At 45.7% G+C, this 23,901-nt stretch overlaps 1 protein-coding gene across 1 annotated transcript in view; it reads right to left on the reverse strand.

Annotated features, from left to right (window-relative positions):
- Positions 1-1,452: 1,452 nt before the first annotated feature.
- The window catches only part of CLPS (colipase), an 85,512-nt gene continuing 63,063 nt past the window's right edge, over positions 1,453-23,901 (reverse strand). Inside the window, exons 2-3 of the mRNA XM_073562098.1 lie at positions 15,235-15,357; positions 1,453-1,613 (exon numbers count right to left, since the gene is read on the reverse strand). Of these exons, the coding sequence (XP_073418199.1) occupies positions 1,485-1,613; positions 15,235-15,357 (252 nt within the window). The 3' untranslated portion in view covers positions 1,453-1,484. The remainder of the gene's footprint in view (positions 1,614-15,234; positions 15,358-23,901) is intronic.

The following is a 23,901-nucleotide window of genomic DNA, read 5'->3' on the forward strand; positions in this document are numbered from 1 at the left end:
GGAAGCCCACGCGAAACACGCGTTGGGGCTGTCTGTATGGTCTCCTACTAAGATTCATATGGGTAAGAATTAATCCTCTACTGTTCTGATTGCTCAGTTGTCATCTTATATGTTAGATTTATTTTTTTTTCACATAACATGGCCACAATTGGTCTGACACTTGATATGGTATAGTTATCGGACCTGCCTATGACAGCTGCTCAAATCCGTTATTTCTTACATAAATGTTACCATTTTCTAGGAACATGATTCCCCCGATCTGTACATTTTTAAGTAGTGAGCCCAGTCTGGTTTACCTGAGTCCTTTGTCCATCATGTCAATATGTTTTTTAGTACCATTTTCTATGAAATATTGTTATATAATGATTTAATAAAAATAAATTGTGTACAGTAGTGAAACAGACTTTCTTGACTCTGTTTTCTCAGTATTGCACTCTAAGGTCGGGGTCACACATGTGAGAAACTCACATGAGTCTCGCATCTCAATACCCGGCACTGCCGCCGGCACTCGGGACCGGAGTGCTCAGCTGCGTAGAAATACATTTGTGACCCCAGCATAACAAAGGTCAACATAGTGGGTGACATGAAATGATGCCATCAAGTCGGCTTCCCTTAGACCTTAGACACTGAGTAAGAATGAGGGGGGAAGAAGCGTCAGCTAACGCTCCCTCCTTCATTATTGCTTACAACTAAAGCAGAATATATGGTGCCAACACACTTGAAGTTGTAATGACTAGTAGTGCTGATGCTGGCACCGTTTCATGGGCCCCATGGCAGCAGTGCAGGGGGATTGTGTTTCCCTACTTTGCTGGAGAGTTTAACTGTATCGGCGCACATCGATACAGTTAAAAGTAGTGTAGTTCCAAGTGGGACCCTAAGAGTACGGGGCCTGGGGCAGCCACACCCTCTTTCCCCTCGGTAGCTATGCTATGGAATTTCCCCCTTCTCAAGAAACATGGCTTTTTTATATGATTTCGAAATCCATTTTTTTAAATTTTTCTGTGCGTTAAAGGCATCAGGAGCACACTTGTTACACTTGTGATTGATTATGGACAACATCTGCAAGGAGTTTGTATGTTCTCCCCGTGTTTGCGTGGGTTTCCTCCGGGTACTCCGGTTTCTTCCCACATTCCAAAGAGATACGGATAGGGAATTTAGATTGTGAGCCCCATCAGGGACAGTGAGGATAATGTGTGCAAATTGTAAAGCGCTGCGGAATATGTTAGCGCTATATAAAACTAAAGATTATTATTATGGCCGGACAAAACAGACGATGTCTGAGACATGTTATTTAACTGCATTTTTAGATTGTAAATTTTTATTTATCAAAGGTAAGTCAAAATTTTAAGACGTGAAAAAGAAACACAAAATAGTTTTGAAAGTATAACTTTTTATATGCAACATAAAAGTCTTTATTTAAGACTAGCAACCTCAGAAAGATGCTGTGTGGGATCAGGTGTACACTTTCTTAGCAATAAGGTTCATTAATATGCATCAAAAGGGTCCTTGCAGTATCCAAAATCTGTGTTCGTAATGGTTCCCACTATAGTTTTGTCCAGTTCACACGTAAGCCCACTTTCACATGGGCAGTAATAGTACACTCCATAAAGATGCTAGAGAAAAAGATGATATGGTTATCAAAACTACTTATTATTGCTAATTCCATCTCCAACTTAATCTTAAAGGAAACCTTGTCGGCAGGATTGTGCTAAGTAACCTCCAGACAGTGTCAGGTTGGCACTGTTATACTGATTAAAATGATACCTTGGCTGATGAAATCCATAACTGCCTCAACCTGACACTGTCTATAGGTTAATCAGCACAATCCTGCTTACAGCTTCCCAGTAAAGCGTCACTCCAGCATTTGTTTTTATTGAGTGGTGCTTTAAACGTAAGTTGCCTTCCCCCTGTCTGATACTTATCTTCTTGAGTTTTCATCTATTTTTGCATCCATTCCCATCAGTCAAATTCAAATTCAAATAGGCTTTATTGGCAGGACCAAAATACAATTAGTGTTGCCAAAGCAAGAAAAGAAGTGTGGCAGGGGAGTGGATTAGGGTAGTGGGGATGTGGTGTTGGGGGCAAAATTTGGGGAGTGATTGTCCATTTGGAGGTCTTTAGTTCCTCTCATCTTATGACATGTGGTGACATATTGGGCGGCGACCTCCACCATTGCTTCTTCTTCCCCCAGTAGGATGCAGAGTTTCCTCTCCTCGTCCATGGATGGGAAGTCTGGGGTATGGGTGGTAAGTTTCTGATGAAAGGTGACCTGCTTGCATGGCCATTGTTTCATGGAGTGGTGAAGGTCACTTTACAATGCTAGTCTGAGAGCCTCGTACTGGCTCTCATAGACTTGCTTTGCCCTTTTGTTAAGTAACCCCTGACTTCCAGCCACTCTGAAGCTGCCATTGCAATATGGCGCAGGGGGACCGGAGCAAAAAAAACTGTGAATACGCCAGAGGTTAAGTATATGAACATGGGCATGGGAGGCTTACATTTAAAATGCCACTCGAGAGCTGAAAAAAAAACCTCTGGAACGATGATTTATTATTGTCATTAGTAGATTCACTGTGAGGGCTCACTCACACTAGCGTAGATTTCGGATTAATTTAATAAAAAATTGGATTGCTCTCAGACCAATGTTACTCAGTGAGGCAGTGCTGATATGCATATTTTTTTCTCAGCTGTATTTTGCATGAGAAAAAAAATTGCTTCAATTTTACTTCGAAAGTTGATTGTGGTGATGAAAAAATCAGATGCCATAAGGACCATCAGTATGGCGTGGGATTTTTATGGATATATTGCAATTCTGTAATGTGGGAAACTGTAAATGATCCTCTGAACGATTAATAACTGCTGAGTACAAAAAATGGAGTGCATACAGACTGCACATGGATGACAAGTGAGCAAAAATCTTCCCATTGTCCTGGATGATAATTGTTTTATTTATACACTAGTGTGAGCGAACCCTGAGACTGTGCGGTCAAGAATGCTCTGAAGCTACATCTCCTATCTCACGCTCTCTCACAAAAGTGCATGGTGTACAGTACCATCATAATACACGACTTCCAACTTTTACAGAACTGAGATGACAAAACTATGTGCTGAGCAATTTTTTATACTGCCCTTAGCCACACCCCAAGTTACCGCCATTACCATTCCTTTCTACCCTGGAGATCTAAATCCAGGACCGTCCTGATGTGTCTGGAACGATTGGGACCAATGGATTTATTTTTTGTTCATTGATAGTTGTAGCAGTCATAAACGTCATTTGTGTATAAGTTTCACTACATCAGGTCTTGCACTTTAGTGTCTGCAATGCTATATTCACATGTTGTGAAAATACTGTGCGGGGTTTCTGTGTTTCTGCAGTTATCCGTACGAAGTTATACAATCTTCTCTGGTTATTGCATTTTGCTGCATTTTTATGTGTTTCCCCTCATTTAATGCCATTTTGGTTGAGATTGAAAGCGACATTTTAATGTACTTTCTCTAGTAGAGAAAAGCTTTGATTCAACATTTAGAAAGAATGACTTTTATTGCATGCGTTATTCTCATGTTCCCACATAGCTAAGCAGCATCTTTAGACACACAGTGGGAAGTAGTGTTCATTAAATCCGCTTTGCTTAAACATTTAAACTCAACACAATATCTGATATAAAAAAAACACATCCTTTTCGCTGTGCGAACAGAGCCTAACTGTTTAATCAAAGTGAATTGGATTTTAAGCAATCTCTTGACCACTGTGTCTAAAGACGCTGTGGAACTGTGCATTATGGTTGAATTTTTTTATTTTTTTCTCTATATTCATCTATGAGTGGTTTTAAAAAATAAATGTAAGGCCAGTCTCACACATCCAGATATTTCCGGTACCGGAAAAATTGGTACCAGAGCTATCTGTGTCCATGTGTATTTATGGTACATCCATGTGGCAACCGTGTGCCTCATCAGGACCACACAGACTGCCACCGGGGAAGAAGCGCTACAGTAAGCGCTGTTCCCCGGCAGCTGGTGCTGAACGCGGCTGTCATTCTTCTCTCCAGCACTGCCTTCAACAGCGCGAGCAGGAGAGAATGAATAAATGAAAACCCGACATCGGGTCCCCCTCTGTTTGTGAACCAACCTGGCAAAACTCACAGCTGGGGGCTGCTACCGTCAGCTGTCAGCTTCAGCAAGGTTGGTTCTCAAGAATAGAGGGGTCGCCACGCTGTGTTTTTAATAATTTAAGAAAATAATTTAAAAAAAACAGCGTGGAGACCCCTCTATTCTTGAGAACCAACCTTGCGGAAGCTGACAGCTGAGGGTTGCCGGGTTGGTTCACAAACAGAGGGGGACTTCACGTTGGGTTTTCATTCATTCATTCTCTCCTGCTTGCGCATTTGCCGACAGAGCAGGAGAGAAGAATAACAGCCACGTTCAGCACCAGCCACTGGGGAACAGCACTTACTGTAGCCCTTCTTCACTGGTGGCCATCTGTGAACATGGAGGACAGTGTGAACTGTTCTCTGTGTGCACGTGTGAAGCACGTTTTGCGGGCCGTGCACTCTCACAAACACTGACATGTCTCTGTATTTTGCACACGGACACACGGTCCATGAAAACACGCTGATATCTGCATAGACCCATTGATTTGAATTGGTCTACATGTGGTAATGTCTCCAGTACGTGATAAAACTGTCACTACACGTACCGGAGTCACTGACGTGTTAAACCGGCCTAATATAAATGTTGTTACATTTTTAAGTGCAGACTAAATTTTTTATGTACTATTAAAAAAGCATTAAAAATGTTGCTTCAAATCTACACCAAAATGCATAAAGTAAGGTGGAAAAGGCATATACCATGCAGCAAAACACAATAATCAGATAGTGTTATTGAGGAGCTTTGTGCAGGCACCTGTAGAAAACACAGATAAAAAGTAGTAGAAAAAATGTAGCATTTATGCAGCATGTGAACACAGCCTGGAAGTTACATTTTAATCATTTTTTGTGGGTTTATTGGTGAAAAAATATCATTCCTGCCATTTTTTTCCTATCTGATTGCCATAAATAATCTGTGTTGTCATGGTTGTTATTACAGATATAACAAATATGTCTCTTATTTGCTAATTTGTGATGTTTATTTATAAAAGTAGTAAAATTGTCATTGTAATTATTTTTCATTATTTTGTAGTAATTTTGCAGGAAGAATAAAATATGCATTTTTATGTGCCTGTACAATCTAGATGTACTTTACAAGCTTACAGTGCACATTCAAGTATATTAAATTCTCATTTATTTATTAGTGCAGGCTGTGGCTTATATCAAAGTAATGTCGCTTTGAGGAAGCCACATATTGGTGGTGACACATGTGGGGTTCCTTATCCCCACTTCCTCTGCCTATTTTGAACTTTTTGTAGACAGCCCATTATTTCCCAATATCCAGGACCGCTTGTAATTTTTACATAATACTGGTAGTATATATCTCTTGGTGACCCAAATTTTGTCTTGCATACTGTTTGTAAATAATATCATGTATGCTTCTATACGACCATTTCAACATCTTACTCATGTGCCCATAATTACACTCTGCATGTTAATTTGCTATCAAGTTATTTGGGGAAATATATATTATATATATATATTATATATACACATACACAGTACATACACTTGCATTCTGATCACTGCATATATGTATCCATGGCTGCACATTGTGTGTTAGTCTGCTATCAAGTCTTTGGGAATAATTATATTTGTATTCTGATCTTTATATATATATACAGTTTGTTTATATTGTAATGCATTTTTACTTGGGTTATGCTAGATCCTCATGGTTATATCTTTAGATCAAATTGCAACTGTCCCTAAGGCCGGTTTCACACGTCCGTTTATTCCCAGTACCGGAAATAAATACTGGTACCGGAGAAATCCATGTCCATGTGTGTAATACTTGCGGCACACTTGTGGCAACTGTGTGCTGCATCAGTACCACACGGATAGCCACCGGGGAAGAAGCGCTACAGTAAGCGCTGCTCCCTGGCGCCGGATGCTGAAGACGGCTGTCATCATTCTCCCCTGCTCTGCCGGCGATTGGCGCTAGCACAGGAGAATGATGAGAGTTATACCAAAGTCAGAATGACAGCAGGAGGGGGCTTTGGGGACTATTTCGCTCATCATCCAACACTTGATGCCGCTAATAATAGTGACAGCACAACCTGCGATCTAACTAAATAAATGAATGAAAAACCCGGCGTGGGTTCCCCCCCCTATTTTATTTAACCAACCAGACAAAATTCACAGCTGGGGGCTGCAATCCTCAGCTGTCAGCTTCAGCAATGTTGTGTCGCGTCCGTCTGCGGGTCTGGGCTGCAGACAGACAGCGCCCCGAGTAGCACCGACACCCTTTACCCCTATACAGGGATCTGGATTTACTGCAGAGCCCAGGAAGCGCTGTCTGAACAGGAGCAGAGTGCCAGAGCAGAACGGTCGCAATAGAACAGCAGGAAGGGAGCCAAAAATGGAGTCGGAAACCAGGCGACCAGTGGAGGTACAGAAACGGCAGGCAGAGGCAGAGTCGAGAGTCCAGGCAGAGGTCAAAAACCGGGAGAGTAGCGGAGGTACAAAATCGTCAGGCAGTAGAGGGGGTCAGGAATCCAGGCCAAGGTCAGCGTCAGTAATCAGGAGAAATGCAAGGTACAAAAACGGCAGGCAACAGAGTAGTCAGAAGTTCAGGCTGAGGTCGGAGTTAACGATAGGCAATCACAAGTAACACGTAGGGGAACCAAGAATATATCCGGCGGCTTGCAAGCCCAGTCCCAAGGTATTTGAGGGATCAGGTCGTCCCTCACAGGCTCCCGGGCTGGTGATGTCATCAGGACCGCCCCCAGGACCAGACCTGATGATGATGCACCAGCCCCTTCATGACTGACAGAGGAGCGGAGTCTGCGTCCAGTAGACGCCTGCGCAGAAGCCCTTTCATTGTTGCCACCCTCACTCGGGCGCGAGCCACGGCGCCTCCTAGTGGTTGAGGGCGGAACAGCAGGCCCCGAGATCGACGACGACATGTCAGTCCGGCGTCTCCTGGTGGCCGAGGCCTGGACAGCAGGCCCCGAGCCCGAGGGCGGCGTGACAGTCCGTCGCCTCCTAGTGGCTGAGGGCGGAACAGCGGGCCCCGAGTCTGACGGCGACGTGACAGTACCCCCCTCTCCAGGAGGGGCCTCCGGACCCTCAAAACCCGGTTTGTCAGGGTGAAGGAGATGAAATCTCCTAATTAATGCCTTGGCATGGATGTTCCTTGCGGGGACCCAGGATCTCTCCTCCGGGCCGTAGCCCTTCCAGTGTATAAGATACTGTATGGAGTCTCTCACAAGGCGGGAGTCAAGGATACCCTGGACTTCATACTCCAAGGACCCTCCGACCGAAACAGGAGGAGGAGGGGACTGGACAGGGTGAATTGGGGAGCGATACAGTTTGAGGAGAGACTTGTGGAACACGTTAGGTAATTTAAATGACTGCGGAAGTTTCAAACGGAAGGCTACCGGGTTAACCACTTCTATAATTTCATATGGGCCGATAAATCTGGGACCCAGTTTGGCAGACGGTACTTTCAGTTTGATGTTTTTAGTCGAAAGCCAAACCTTGTCCCCAACCCCCAAGTGTGGCCCCTTGGACCGTCATTTGTTTGCAGCTGAAGCCTGTCTAACTTGAGCCCCTTTCAAATTCATATTTACTTCAGACCATATTGTTTTCAAGCGATGTATGTTTTTCTCTACCCCAGGGAGCTCCGACATCCTAGCCGAGAACGACCCAAAGCGCGGATGCAATCCAAGGTTACAAAAAAAGGGGTAGTTTTAATGGAGTCCTGGTAGCGATTATTTAAGGCAAACTCAGCCAATGGCAGATGTTCTACCCAATCGGACTGGTGTCCTGACACGTAACAACGGAGGTATTGCTCCAGAGCTTGATTAGCACGTTCGGTTTGCCCATTGGTTTCGGGGTGGTAGGCCGAGGAGAAGGATAACTCAACACCGATGCGTTTACAGAACGCCCTCCAGAATTTTGAGACGAACTGGGTACCTCTGTCGGACACAATATTTGACGGAACACCATGAAGACATACAATGTGCACAAGGAACAATTTGCTCAAGGTTTCGGAGTTAGGTAAGCCAGACAGGGGAATAAAATGGCACTGTTTGCTGAACCTGTCTACCACCACCCAGATACATGTTTTCCCATCTGAGGTTGGCAGGTCTGTGATGAAGTCCATGGAGATGTGGGTCCATGGACTCTCAGGGGTGGGCAAGGACTGAAGCAAGCCAGCAGGGCGATTATGGGTGGATTTGGCGCGGGCACAGACTTCACATGCTGAAACATAGTTCTTACAGTCCTTGACCACCGTCAGCCACCAAAAGTTCCTAGTTACCAACCTGGTGGTATTATTGAGCCCAGGATGACCTGCCAGAACAGAGTCATGTGACTCTTTAAGAACTTGAAGGCGAAAGGAATTCGGAACAAACAATTTTTGTGGGGGTGTAGTGTCAGGAGCTCGTTCCGGAGACCTACGGATCTCCTCCAGAAGGTCCAAGGAAACTGCCGACACGACGATCCCATTGGCTAATATCGGAACGGGTTCACAGTCTTCGGCTTGTGTGGGGCATAAACTGCGAGAGAGGGCATCGGCCCTCACATTTTTCGTGCCATGGCGAAAGGTGATTAAAAAAATCGAACCTTGAAAAGAACAAGGCCCACCTGGCCTGCCTGGAATTCAGTCTTTTAGCTGACTCCAGGTAGGTCAGGTTTTTGTGGTCTGTAATGATGGTGACCTTGTGTTTGGCGCCTTCGAGAAACTGACGCCATTCCTCGAAGGCCCATTTGATTGCTAGTAATTCCCGATTCCCAATATCATAGTTCTTCTCTGTGGCAGAGAACTTTCGGGAAAAAAAAGCACATGGGCGCAGCTGAGTGAGGGCTGCAGTGCCTTGCGATAGCACTGCTCCCACTCCGACTTCGGAGGCATCCACCTCCACAATAAATGGGCGGTCTAAGTCAGGTTGTACTAAAACCGGGTTGGCCACAAAGCATTCTTTTAAAGTAGAAAATGCTTGAATGGCCTCGGGATTCCAGTTGGCCACGTCCGCCCCCTTTCGGGTTAGATCCGTGAGTGGCTTGGCAATCTCAGAAAAACTCCTGATAAACTTACGGTAGTAATTGGCAAATCCCAAAAATCGCTGCAGTGCTTTCAGCGATTTGGGTTGCACCCACGCCTTAATAGGTTGGATCTTGGCAGGATCCATGCGGAACCCCCTGCCTGAGACCATGTACCCCAAAAATTGTACCTCCTCAGCGAAAAAGACACATTTCTCCAACTTAGCAAACAAGGAGTTCTCCCGCAGTCTCTGCAGTACTGAACGGACGTGTTGAGCATGTGTCACAGGGTCAGTGGAGTAAATCAAAATGTCATCCAAGTACACAACTACATACACACCACAGATGTCCCCGAAAATATCGTTAACAAAGTGCTGAAACACTGCAGGAGCATTGCTGAGTTCGAAAGGCATTACTAGGTACTCAAAGTGACCAAGAGGTGTATTAAACGCTGTCTTCCACTCATCGCCGTCTCTTATGCGGATTAGATTGTATGCCCCCCGGAGGTCAAGTTTAGTAAACCAACGGGCTCCAATTAGCTGATTAAAAAGATCAGGGATGAGTGGAAGCGGGTACTGGTTCTTTATAGTGATTGCGTTTAATTCCCGGTAGTCAATGCAGGGTCTGAGACCACCATCTTTCTTCTCTACAAAGAAGAACCCAGCTCCAACTGGTGAAATAGATGGTCTAATGAACCCCTTTCTTAAGCTATCCGCTATGTACTCATTCATGGCCTGACGCTCTGGACCAGAGAGTTTAAATATTCTCCCTTTTGGAAGACGGGCATCTGGAATTAGGTTTATAGGACAATCATACTCTCTGTGGGGCGGTAGTTTCTCAGACTCTATAATGGAAAAGACATCTCCATAATCCCTGAGAGCAAACGGTATGAAGGGGTGTTTTTTTTAGCTTGGTTTGATTTACTGCTACAGACATGCAATTATCCTGGCATTGCGAACTCCAGCGCACCACATCACCCAGGTGCCAGTCAATGACAGGGTTATGTTGACGTAGCCACGGCATTCCCAAAATGACTGCAGAAGATAGATTGTCCAACACAAAAAAGGAAATAAGCTCAGTATGTAGTGCTCCTACTGACATAGTTATCTTAGCAGTAACAAATTTAACCCCCTCCTGAATAATGGATGTGCCATTAATAGCCGTGGTTTTAATTGGAATATTAAGTTTCAGAAGTGGGACACCAAGTTTTTTAGCAGCAAAAGAGTCCATAAAATTCCCTTCAGACCCGCTATCGACATAGGCTTTTAAACACAGAGAATCCTGACCAAAATACAATGAAATAGGTAGTAAAACTTTGGCCACATCTGCGGGCAATACCTGAGCCTCTGCGCAACCATAGCCAGAGCTGCTCAGAGGCTGATGTTCCCGGGGTACGGATCTCTGACGTTCAGCTTTGTCCCTGGAGTCTCCTAACTGCAGCATGCTCGAGCAGGAAGGTGAGACTGATCCTCCAGGCTGTATACTGAGGCTTAGTAACAGGTGTTTTAGTCCAACAATCAGCTCAGGCAAGAGAGGAAAGGAAAAAAAAAATTCAGAGAAACTGTCTTTATATAGGTGTGATATATATATATACACACAAGAGACAGTTTTATTTGGGCCGGATATAATGACGCGTCCGTCTGCGGGTCTGGGCTGCAGACAGACAGCGCCCCGAGTAGCACCGACACCCTTTACCCCTATACAGGGATCTGGATTTACTGCAGAGCCCAGGAAGCGCTGTCTGAACAGGAGCAGAGTGCCAGCGCAGAACGGTCGCAATAGAACAGCAGGAAGGGAGCCAAAAATGGAGTCGAAAACCAGGCGAGCAGTGGAGGTACAGAAACGGCAGGCAGAGGCAGAGTCGAGAGTCCAGGCAGAGGTCAAAAACCGGGAGAGTAGCGGAGGTACAAAATCGTCAGGCAGTAGAGGGGATCAGGAATCCAGGCCAAGGTCAGCGTCAGTAATCAGGAGAAATGCAAGTACAAAAACGGCAGGCAACAGAGTAGTCAGAAGTTCAGGCTGAGGTCGGAGTTAACGATAGGCAATCACAAGTAACACGTAGGGGAACCAAGAATATATCCGGCGGCTTGCAAGCCCAGTCCCAAGGTATTTGAGGGATCAGGTCGTCCCTCACAGGCTCCCGGGCTGGTGATGTCATCAGGACCGCCCCCAGGACCAGACCTGATGATGATGCACCAGCCCCTTCATGACTGACAGAGGAGCGGAGTCTGCGTCCAGTAGACGCCTGCGCAGAAGCCCCTTCATTGTTGCCGCCCTCACTCGGGCGCGAGCCACGGCGCCTCCTAGTGGTTGAGGGCGGAACAGCAGGCCCCGAGATCGACGACGACATGTCAGTCCGGCGTCTCCTGGTGGCCGAGGCCTGGACAGCAGGCCCCGAGGGCGGCGTGACAGTCCATCGCCTCCTAGTGGCTGAGGGCGGAACAGCGGGCCCCGAGTCTGACGGCGACGTGACAGGTTGGTTATCAAGAAAAGAGGGGTCCCCACGCTGTTTTTTTAATTATTTAAATAAATTTTAAATAATGGCATGGGGCCCCCCATTTTTGACAACCAGCCTTGCTAAAGCTCACAGCTGGGGACTGGTATTCTCAGGCTGGTAAGGGGCCATTGATATAGGCCCCCCAGCCTGATCATCCTCTCCTGCTGTAACTTTTATGCTGTCACTGTTAAAATGTCAGATGATGGGAGTAATAGTCCCAAAAGCCCCCACCTGCTGTCTGCGTTCTGACTTTAATATAACTCTCATCATTCTCTTCTGCTTGTGCCAATCACTGGCAGAGGAGAATGAGGAGAGCCGGCTTCAGCACAAGCCTCCGGGGAACAGCGCTTACTCTAGCGCTTCTTCTCCGGTGCCGATGTGTGTCACACAGATGACATCAATTTGTGTTCTCCATGTGCATGTGTGCGGGACATTTTACCGCCCTTCTTGAGGGTAAAATACGGACATGTCAACGTGTGGGGCACATGGACACACGGTCTGTGGAAACGCACTGACATGTGCACAGACCCATTCATTTAAATGGGCCCACATGTGTCAGTGTCTCCGTGTGAAAATTGTCACCATACGTACCGGAGACACGGATGTGTGAAAGAGGCCTAATAGGCACTGGAAATCTCTGACATTTGCTTTATTATGAACATAGATTATGATTTAGTGATTCCAATTTTGTGTTTTTAATTGTTTTTAATTGTTATGTGTTTTGTTTATTTTGACCAATAAATATTTTGCTAACTTCAGGTGTATCCAGATTTTAGCATGTCTTTTTTTCTTTGCATTTTGGCTAACTTATATATGCTTTGGTCTGATCCCTGTTGCATAATATGAGGTAGTGCCTTCCATGTTTCCTTCTGTGGCGAATATCTTTTGCTACTGCCTTCACTGATACGAGGGTGGGGGTCAAATTCCTGGGACACTAGGACTGAAGAAAAGAGAATGATTGTTTAATTTATTGAATCCTTCATGAAAAGAGGTGCATTCATAGCACTTTATGTAAGTAAACGGAAATTTTGGATGAAGATTCACGTGGTGAGTGCCGTGAATAAACGTCTTTTCCAGAAGGATTTCGTTGTATCTCTCTCATACAAAGTGGAAGTCGAAATACAACCCTGGTCTACAGGTTAAGTGGGTCAGCCTCTCCAAATTGTGGACTGGTACTACTTGGCCATGATATGACGGCATCTTGACAGTTGCAGTTTTTGTCAAATAGATTTTAGAGAAATAACGTTGCTGATGGCTGCTGAATTTTTCCACACAATTAGGTGGCTATTAAAAACTCTTATTAAACGGTTGCATTCCATAGGTTTCTACAGGTGAAATATAGCAAGCAGAACTTTATAGGGATATTCTCATTCTACTAAATAAGTAAAATTGTGAAGTGTGTATTAAAATAAGGGACTATGCAATTTACTTTCCAGAATGGAGGGATAGGAAGATTTTTTTTAATTTCATTATTTACTAATCGTTGCCGAATTTAGTTCACCACCGTCTTTTATCATCATTGGCAGGTCTCCTTGGCAAAGAGTGCAGTATTTCTAAGCTTTTTTTGTGCAGATTTTGAAATCACTTCTGATAAATATCAATAACTATCTGATATAAATATGCTATAAGGTATTATATTTTCCCTTTTTGGTAATTTTCAAGGAAACCTTCTTTATCCATGTTGCATGCGATTTAAGTTGCAACATAAAAACCTAATATAAGTTTATTCATTATACATTGGTGCAGTATATGTCCATGTACTATAATCATTACACTTGTGAGGGTCATGAGGTATCTGGACTTTATGCCTGGTGCGGTTTTTATTTGGATGACAGCAGTATCACTAATTGTTGGCATGCTATCTCCATTTGAGATTTTTTTGCACTGAGGTATTCAGAAACCTTAATGGACCAATATTACTTATGGCACTTGACCCATCTTATTTGGGGCTTATGTAATCATCTTCACTTTGTTTAAATATTGTGGGTGCACTTCTTGGTCGACAATGCCATTCTTTAAGCGCTGCCAGGAATGCACGCGCGATTCCCCATTAGCGGCTTTGGCGGAGGCTGACAATGCAGGACAGTGAAGTGCTTTTAGCATCCCTGAAAACCAGCAGTGACGTACTCGGTCACCGCCTCTGTCTCCACGGCTACAGGAAGGCAGCATTGTCCCTAACAACCAGCAGGGACGTATTTCCAGACACCGCTCACTATTATTCATACGGGGAAACAAAGTCTCGGATGCTGAGGTACTTTTACCATCTTTGTAATAAGCGATGACGTATTATTATTTTTTTTCATCGCTCTGGTGCACTGAGTGTTATTGCACACTCAGTACTACCGCATACTCAGTATACATATGGGTGCTCATCTTGACGCCACCTGCCATCATTTCCTGTGACCCCTGCAATTTCGTCTCAGCCCTCCAACCACCAGTAGTCAATGAGGGTTAATTACATGTGTGTATATATATATATATCCCTGATGAAGCTGTATTCCACAGAGATACGCGTGGGGTGTCTGGGATCTCACAACTGATGGGTTTTAGTGGGTGACTGTACCCCTATTTTGTGTCTGGCATTTTGTAGCATATGATGACATCTGTATGATTGATGGGATTGGACCCAGGGTGCTTATGGTTGCCACAAACAACCTAGTTTATAGCAATTGTGCAATGTGAAAAATTGTATTATTTATTCTGAGTTACTGAACTTACATTCAGCACCTTATGGGTTATAAGAACTGTGTCTCTGCACCCCATTTTCTTAGTGCCCAGGAGATTTTTCATGGGTCATTCCTTTGTTTACTGTCATAATTTGGTCTCTGGTTATATTGGAATGCCTATATGACAGATCAATACATGTTATCTCCTATACAAATCAGGTTGTGTAATGGTTGTGTTTATGTCATTTTAGATATTTGAATGATAAAATGTTTTTTATGGCCATGATATGAGGTGTGCACATCACTCTTGCATTGCCGATTTTTTTCTCTTGTACACACTTCAATTGATGCATGGTGCTGCACCCCATTATTATTTTGTTCATTACGCTGTGTATCCCTTTCTCTTTTTGACTTTGAAATCACTGCTCTGAAGCTGGCTGGGTAACTGAAGCACACTGATAGCTGGTGTGAATGGTCAATCGATCACAGCTTACTCACACTCAGCAATCAGAAAATCACGAAGCTGGGGAGCCTTATGCTTATGGAAAAAGATGAGACAACCCATTAAATTGTTCACTCTGCTGCAGTGCTGCCTCTCTGCTGATGTATTTGACGCTACAATGGTGATGTCACCGCCATGTAGTTGTGCCCATGCACCACTCTGCAGTATAAAGCCACCGTCAGACAGACGGCGCCGATGCAGGAACCTGTAGGTAAAATTGATACTTATAAACTGTATAAGACAGTGGGTACACGTGTAACTATAGTATTAAATTTTACATTCATTTCCCTATCACCTATTTGACAGCTTCTGTGTCTGTCAGGATGCATCAGTATCATGTCTGTGCCTCGGAATTATGCTATCTATATGCTTACTGCAAGGTGTGATGCTAACTATATATGTGCTATAGAAAAACTAGTCCAACAGCAGTTTGTGGGTACTCACCAGAGGGGAACATTTTTGAGTTTCTGCTGCTTTAGGTGCACATCTAGCAAGGCTCAGTCCACTCTCCCTGTGGCAGCAATTGCTCTTACATTGTGCACTTTGAATACATAATTCTCCATTGTCCTAAATTTTAAATAGAGCAAAAATGTTTTTGTTAGTTTGCTAAAGATTTACTATTGTTATTGAGACCATCCACATGTAAGACATAAAGAGACTTCAGTAATACAGGACTGCTGCCTGCAATTTAATGGTGGTCTCTTATTAGGCTTTTACAGACCCATTTGTGAACAGCATAACATAGGATCGGAGACTATGATTCTATGATTCTAGGCTTTTTGTTGTTGTCTTGTAGAAAAACTCTTTTAATTGCAGGAGCTTTGCTACTCCTCTCAATGATAAGTGACCACTGTGCTGCCCTCCACACGCATGAGTTTTGGCTATCTGCACCCCTCACCAGTATTAGGTAGCATTTTTCCTATGAATAGTTAGTTTAGAACAGGGGTGGGGAATCTTTTTTCTTCCAAGGGCCATTTGGATATTTATACCATCCTTCGGGGGCTGTACAAACTCTGCCCACAAAGTACATCCTGACTCTGGCACTGGTGCCTGTCAGGACGTAATCTTTCATTGCATGCCCTTCAGTGTTCAGTAGTGAACACTGCATGTGTGTGCTCACTGAAGAAGAAGAAATTAATGAGCTGGTGACAATCAAAATATAACTCACTGCCAAAGTACTGTGGTCCCTGAGAATCTGCCCGGGGACCGGATTAAAGGTCATCGAGGGCTGTAAATGGCCCTGGGCCCTGGGTTCCCCACCTCTGGTTTAGAAGAATATTTAGAATTGAGAATCCTCAGTGGTTGATACCTTTTCATGGCTAACGGAAAAGATGGTAACAAATCTTTGACAAGGACACTGCTATCCAAAACAGGGAGCCGCCTATATTGCACAATTGTCCAAATTAGCATACATTCATAAAGTACTATAAGAAATACTAAATAGTATATCATGGAGAGACATCATATATATGCTATACTAAAATGTCAATAAACACATTGGGATTAAATCCATATAAACTTATCAGGACTAATAGGAGCTTTCCATAATGGAAACAGGCATAGCCTATCTACTAAATTATATAGAGCTTAAGTGCCCAAACTGTATCGCTACACTATTAGTAAATACCTCATAATCCCAAAAAGTGGTGTGTGACTAAAGACATTCCCCAAGAGGGCACTTACAAGATTAAAGTATATGGCGCTAGCTTCCCCGTCGCCCCAACGCGCATTTCGCTTCTTCGCATGGATTACGACCTGTGTTGTCATAGGTTCAGGTTGGGAAGGAGTGAGTGATTGCTTACACAAGTCGTTGTCTTTATATATCCAAACAGAATCCGGACAACTACAGTTAATTCAATTTGGAGCTGCTGGCGTTAGTGTGGGGTATGACGGAGAAGTTAGCAGAATACCTGTCAGGGTCTGAAGTTCTGGTGCACGCCGACAACAACCCCCTGGCCCACCTGGAAAATGCCAAGTTAGGGGCCCTGGAACAATAGTGTGTGGCAAGAATGGCTAAATACCGGTATAAGATCACCTACAGAAGGGGAGCTGAAAACACACATGTGGATGCGTTGTCCAGAGTGACATATGAGAAGCATGGTCCTAGCCGTGACAAAGAACTTGAGGCTAAAGAGGTCCCTGGGTTCCGGAGTCCTGCCAGGATGTTGGAATTCACACTGGGACAGATACAAGTGGAGCCCCAGGAAAATGTATTGGGACAGCCTCAGGATGAGTGGGTGCGGATTCAACAGGAAGATGGAGAGCTTGCACAAATTCGGCAGTGGGTGACCTACAAACAACTGCCTAGCAAGAATGAGGCCCTGTGTCCTGGGGCTCTACAAATTCTTCGACAATGGGAAAGATTACACCTAAAGAATGGACTATTGTACAGGAAAATTCAACTACAGTGAGCCCTATCCATCACTTGGCAAGTGGTGGTTCCCAAGGCCCTGTTGCACAAAGTGGCCATGGAGGCACACGAAAAAGGAGCACATTTCGGCCAAGATAAGACCTATCAATGGCTTCAGAAATTAGTTTATCATCCCTTACTGAGGGCGAAGGTAGAAGAAATGTGTCAACATTGTAGAAGCTGTGAATTTTCCAACCCCCCGTGAACAGAGGGTCCCCACGCAAACTACTGTGACCTCGGCCTCACTGGAGGTCTTGATGATTGACTATGTGACAATTGGGCCTGCCGATCAAGGGTATGAACACTGCTTGGTAGAGTTGAGCGAAACGGGTCGAACAATTTCAAAAGTCGCCGACTTTTGGCAAAGTCGGGTTTCATGAAACGAAACCCGACCCTAGGATGAGGTCGGCCACGAGGTCGGCGACTTACGCGCCAAAATCGCGTTTCAAAAGTTTGTTTTGCGCTCTTTTTCAGCCAATCAGGATCCACGGACACTGTGGGCAACGTGATGACATAGGCAGGAGTCACCACCATCTTTCAGAAGGGCATGCAAGTGATTGGCTTGCTTTGGTGGGCGTCACAGGGGGTATAAAAGGGCGTGCACGCCGACCGCCATCTTACTTCTGCCGATCTCAGTATAGGGAGAGGTTGCTGATTCTGTAGGGAGAGCGTTAGGCAGGGAAGAAGACAAAAAAACTGCTTCTGCTGCTAGCGATTTGGCCTGCACAACACACCAGTCACTGTGTGTGCAGTGCAAGGGGAGGCTATATAGTGGTGTATCAGTGGTGTTGGTTGTTGGGCTGCCTTCTAAGGCTTCCTGACATTCCTGCATTGCTGTTTACCCACTGCTAAGCAAACTGCTTTTTTAAAAGCAATCCAATCTCCCTTATCCTCTAGTCACTTTTGTCACAGCTGTGCCATCGAGCCTGTGACATAGCGCTCAGATATCAGTGGGCCTCACACAATCCAAAAGTGTCCAGTGTCCAAAAGTGTGTGCAGAGATTCAAAATCTCCCTTATCCTCTAGTCACTTTGGTCACAGCTGTGCCATCGAGCCTGTCACATAGCGCTCAGATATCAGTGGGCCTCACACAATCCAAAAGTGTCCAGTGTCCAAAAGTGTGTGCAGAGATTCAAAATCTCCCTTATCCTCTAGTCACTTTGGTCACAGCTGTGCCATCGAGCCTGTCACATAGCGCTCAGATATTCATTGGGCCTCACACAATCCAAAAGTGTCCAGTGTCCAAAAGTGTGTGCAGAGATTCAAAATCTCCCTTATCCTCTAGTCACTTTGGTCACAGCTGTGCCATCGAGCCTGTCACATAGCGCTCAGATATTCATTGGGCCTCACACAATTCAAAAGTGTCCAGTGTCCAAAAGTGTGTGCAGAGATTCAAAATCTCCCTTATCCTCTAGTCACTTTGGTCACAGCTGTGCCATCGAGCCTGTCACATAGCGCTCAGATATTCATTGGGCCTCACACAATCCAAAAGTGTCCAGTGTCCAAAAGTGTGTGCAGAGATTCAAAATCTCCCTTATCCTCTAGTCACTTTGGTCACAGCTGTGCCATCGAGCCTGTCACATAGCGCTCAGATATTCATTGGGCCTCACACAATCCAAAAGTGTCCAGTGTCCAAAAGTGTGTGCAGAGATTCAAAATCTCCCTTATCCTCTAGTCACTTTGGTCACAGCTGTGCCAACGAGCCTGTCACATAGCGCTCAGATATCAGTGGGCCTCACCCAATCCAAAAGTGTCCAGTGTCCAAAAGTGTGTGCAGAGCTTCAAAATCTCCCTTATCCTCTAGTCACTTTGGTCACAGCTGTGCCATCGAGCCTGTCACATAGCGCTCAGATATTCATTGGGCCTCACACAATCCAAAAGTATCCAGTGTCCAAAAGTGTGTGCAGAGATTCAAAATCTCCCTTATCCTCTAGTCACTTTGGTCACAGCTGTGCCATCGAGCCTGTCACATAGCGCTCAGATATTCATTGGGCCTCACACAATCCAGAAGTGTCCAGTGTCCAAAAGTGTGTGCAGAGATTCAAAATCTCCCTTATCCTCTAGTCACTTTGGTCACAGCTGTGCCATCGAGCCTGTGACATAGCGCTCAGATATCAGTGGGCCTCACACAATCCAAAAGTGTCCAGTGTCCAAAAGTGTGTGCAGAAATTCAAAATCTCCCTTATCCTCTAGTCACTTTGGTCACAGCTGTGCCATCGAGCCTGTCACATAGCGCTCAGATATTCATTGGGCCTCACACAATCCAAAAGTGTCCAGTGTCCAAAAGTGTGTGCAGAGATTCAAAATCTCCCTTATCCTCTAGTCACTTTGGTCACAGCTGTGCCATCGAGCCTGTCACATAGCGCTCAGATATTCATTGGGCCTCACACAATCCAAAAGTGTCCAGTGTCCAAAAGTGTGTGCAGAGATTCAAAATCTCCCTTATCCTCTAGTCACTTTGGTCACAGCTGTGCCATCGAGCCTGTCACATAGCGCTCAGATATTCATTGGGCCTCACACAATCCAAAAGTGTCCAGTGTCCAAAAGTGTGTGCAGAGATTCAAAATCTCCCTTATCCTCTAGTCACTTTGGTCACAGCTGTGCCATCGAGCCTGTCACATAGCGCTCAGATATTCATTGGGCCTCACACAATCCAAAAGTGTCCAGTGTCCAAAAGTGTGTGCAGAGATTCAAAATCTCCCTTATCCTCTAGTCACTTTGGTCACAGCTGTGCCATCGAGCCTGTGACATAGCGCTCAGATATCAGTGGGCCTCACACAATCCAAAAGTGTCCAGTGTCCAAAAGTGTGTGCAGAGATTCAAAATCTCCCTTATCCTCTAGTCACTTTGGTCACAGCTGTGCCATCGAGCCTGTCACATAGCGCTCAGATATTCATTGGGCCTCACACAATCCAAAAGTGTCCAGTGTCCAAAAGTGTGTGCAGAGATTCAAAATCTCCCTTGTCCTCTAGTCACTTTGGTCACAGCTGTGCCATCGAGCCTGTCACATAGCGCTCAGATATTCATTGGGCCTCACACAATCCAAAAGTGTCCAGTGTCCAAAAGTGTGTGCAGAGATTCAAAATCTCCCTTATCCTCTAGTCACTTTGGTCACAGCTGTGCCATCGAGCCTGTCACATAGCGCTCAGATATTCATTGGGCCTCACACAATCCAAAAGTGTCCAGTGTCCAAAAGTGTGTGCAGAGATTCAAAATCTCCCTTATCCTCTAGTCACTTTGGTCACAGCTGTGCCATCGAGCCTGTGACATAGCGCTCAGATATCAGTGGGCCTCACACAATCCAAAAGTGTCCAGTGTCCAAAAGTGTGTGCAGAGATTCAAAATCTCCCTTATCCTCTAGTCACTTTGGTCACAGCTGTGCCATCGAGCCTGTCACATAGCGCTCAGATATTCATTGGGCCTCACACAATCCAAAAGTGTCCAGTGTCCAAAAGTGTGTGCAGAGATTCAAAATCTCCCTTATCCTCTAGTCACTTTGGTCACAGCTGTGCCATCAAGCCTGTCACATAGCGCTCAGATATCAGTGGGCCTCACACAATCCAAAAGTGTCCAGTGTCCAAAAGTGTGTGCAGAGATTCAAAATCTCTCTTATCCTCTAGTCACTTTGGTCACAGCTGTGCCATCGAGCCTGTCACATAGCGCTCAGATATTCATTGGGCCTCACACAATCCAAAAGTGTCCAGTGTCCAAAAGTGTGTGCAGAGATTCAAAATCTCCCTTATCCTCTAGTCACTTTGGTCACAGCTGTGCCATCGAGCCTGTGACATAGCGCTCAGATATCAGTGGGCCTCACACAATCCAAAAGTGTCCAGTGTCCAAAAGTGTGTGCAGAGATTCAAAATCTCCCTTATCCTCTAGTCACTTTGGTCACAGCTGTGCCATCGAGCCTGTGACATAGCGCTCAGATATCAGTGGGCCTCACACAATCCAAAAGTGTCCAGTGTCCACAAGTGTCTGCAGAAATTCAAAATCTCCCCTGTCCTATAGACACCTTGTACCTTGTTTTACATTACTATATAGTTTGTTGGATTTTGTCTACATTTCTACCAAAAATGAGGAAGGCTGGTGGAAGAGGCCGTGGAATTGGGCGGGGGTTGGCAGCTGGTAATAATGGTGTTGGTGGTGGATCTGATGGTAGTGGCAAGAGCAAAATAGGACCGAATGCAGGAGGTGTTGAGCCTGCGTCATCGTCTGGCTACATAAGGCCTCGAACGCTTAGTTTTCTAGGAGTTGGCAAACCGCTTTTAAAGCCAGAGCATCAGGAAAAAGTTTTGTCTTACATTGCTGACTCAGCCTCCAGCTCTATCTCCTCCTCTTCTTCAGTTGTAAAAAGTAAAAGCACTGAGTCGTCATTGGAGGCTCATGTTCATGAACCACACCTTTCCTTGTGTCCTTCACCCCAGCCAAGATTGAAGGATGACGCAGGCCATACTACTGATTACTCCATGGAGCTGTTTTCACATACCATGCCTGGATTATCAAGTCAAATGGTGAATTACCCAGGCCAAGATGAATCTGACATGGAGTGCACTGATGCACAGCCGCTGATGGATGATTCTGCTGGTACATTCACTCAGAGCACTACATTGTCCTCGCAGTGTACAGAGCCAGATTCTGACCCTGATGAGACTCAGGTGCCCCTTCCCGCACACTATACCACCATACACGGTGACACAGAGGAAGGTGCACATGACATAGAAGAGGAGGTGATGGATGACCCAGTTGTTGACCCAGATTGGCATCCATTGGGGGAAGAGGGTGCTGCTTCCAATAGCTCAGATGAGGAGCATCCACAGCAGACATCGACATCGCAACAGCTGTTATCTGGCAGGCCCGTAGCACTCCAAAGACAGGTTCCAAACATCAAAAGAGTTGCTGGACAGCTTGTCCGGAGGGTCAAAAGATCACAGCGTGCTAGGCCGCAAAATGTCTGCCAAAGTAGGAAGAGTGCAGTGTGGCACTTTTTTGAACAAAATCCTCATGATCAGGCCAAGGTTATCTGTAAGAAGTGCGCAAAGACCTTTAGCCGAGGGAAAAATCTGAAAAATTTGAATACCAGTTGCATGCTTAGACATTTAACCAGCATGCACTTGCAAGCGTGGACACAACACCAAACCTCAAGTGCCACATGTGCAACTGATCACAACGAAGGTAGTCAGCAACGCTACATTGTTTCCCCCACTGTAAGCCCACTGGTTAGCACAGCAGCAAATGTTGAGGTGTCGTTGCAAGGCCACAGCAGTCAGGAAATCCCACTGTTATATCAACGAAAGACTGATTCTAGGCCATCAGAAAGAACACCAACTCCATCACCATCATCAACCCTCTCTCGGTCCGCCCTGTCCACCGCTACTTCCACCATATGCAGCTCTCAAGTCCAGCTCACCCTCCCAGACACTATGAGTAGGTCAAGAAAGTACTCAGTCTCTCATCCGCGTACACTGGGTTTGAACGCCCACATTGCCAAACTAATCTCGTTTGAGATGATGCCCTTTCGGTTGGTGGAAAGCACAGCTTTCCGCGAACTCATGGCCTATGCAGTACCACGCTATGACCTACCCAGTCGCCACTTCTTCTCTCGCAAAGCCATCCCAGCCCTCCACCATCATGTGAAAGACCGCATTGTCCATGCACTCAAGCAGTCAGTGAGCGGAAAGGTGCACCTCACAACTGATGCATGGTCCAGTCGGCATGGCCAGGGCCGTTACGTGTCCATCACTGCGCACTGGGTTAATGTGGTGGATGCAGGGTCCACAGGGGACAGCGGTGGTGGGACAGTGCTGCCTAGCCCACGGTATAGGAAACAGTTGGCTGTAGGCGTTCGACCCTCCTTCTCCTCCTCCAGAAGCGAAAGCTCGTCCACAGAGCGCAGTCGTACAAGCACTCCATCTGCAGCTGCCACTGTTGCACACGATGTGTCCCCCTATCGAGCAGCTAGTGGAAAGCGTCAGCAGGCTGTGTTGCAGATGATGTGTTTGGGCAACAGACACACCGCCGAGGTGCTGGCCGAGTACTTGAAGCGACAAACTGAGTCATGGCTGGGCAGTGTACATCTTGAGGCAGGCAAGGTAGTTAGTGGTAACGGCCGTAATTTTGTGGCAGCCATAGCCCTTTCAAAACTCAGCCACATACCTTGCTTGGCTCACACCTTGAACCTGGTGGTGCAGTGCTTCCTCAAAAATTATCTGGAGTTAACAGCCCTGCTCCAGAAGGTGCGAAGACTGTGCGCGCACATCCGCCGGTCGCCTGTACACTCCGTTCGTATGCAGAAGCTGCAGCGATTGCTCCACCTTCCCAACCACCGCCTCATTATCGACATTGCAACAAGGTGGAACTCCACCCTGCACATGGTGGAGCGGCTGTGCGAGCAGAGGCAGGCCATAATGCATTTGTGGGAGGATACACGGCCAGGCACTTTGAGAGCAGACATGGAGTTGACAGGTGTGCAGTGGTCGAAGCTGAAAGACCTCTGTAAAGTCCTTCAGTGTTTTGAGGAATGCACACGGCTGGTAAGCGCAGACGACGCCATCCTAAGCATGAGCATCCCACTTATGCGTCTGCTCATGCAAACTTTGACGCACCTTAAGGAGCAGGCGTCTGCAGCCAATGTTGATGAGGAGGAAGAGGAGGAGGGAATCCTTGATGACATTCAGCCATTGTCTGCTCAGGGACCTCTCCTG

This window comes from Dendrobates tinctorius, unplaced genomic scaffold, assembly GCF_039654945.1.
Source record: "Dendrobates tinctorius isolate UK_male_01 unplaced genomic scaffold, ASM3965494v1 ptg000015l, whole genome shotgun sequence".
Classification (NCBI taxonomy): domain Eukaryota; kingdom Metazoa; phylum Chordata; class Amphibia; order Anura; family Dendrobatidae; genus Dendrobates; species Dendrobates tinctorius.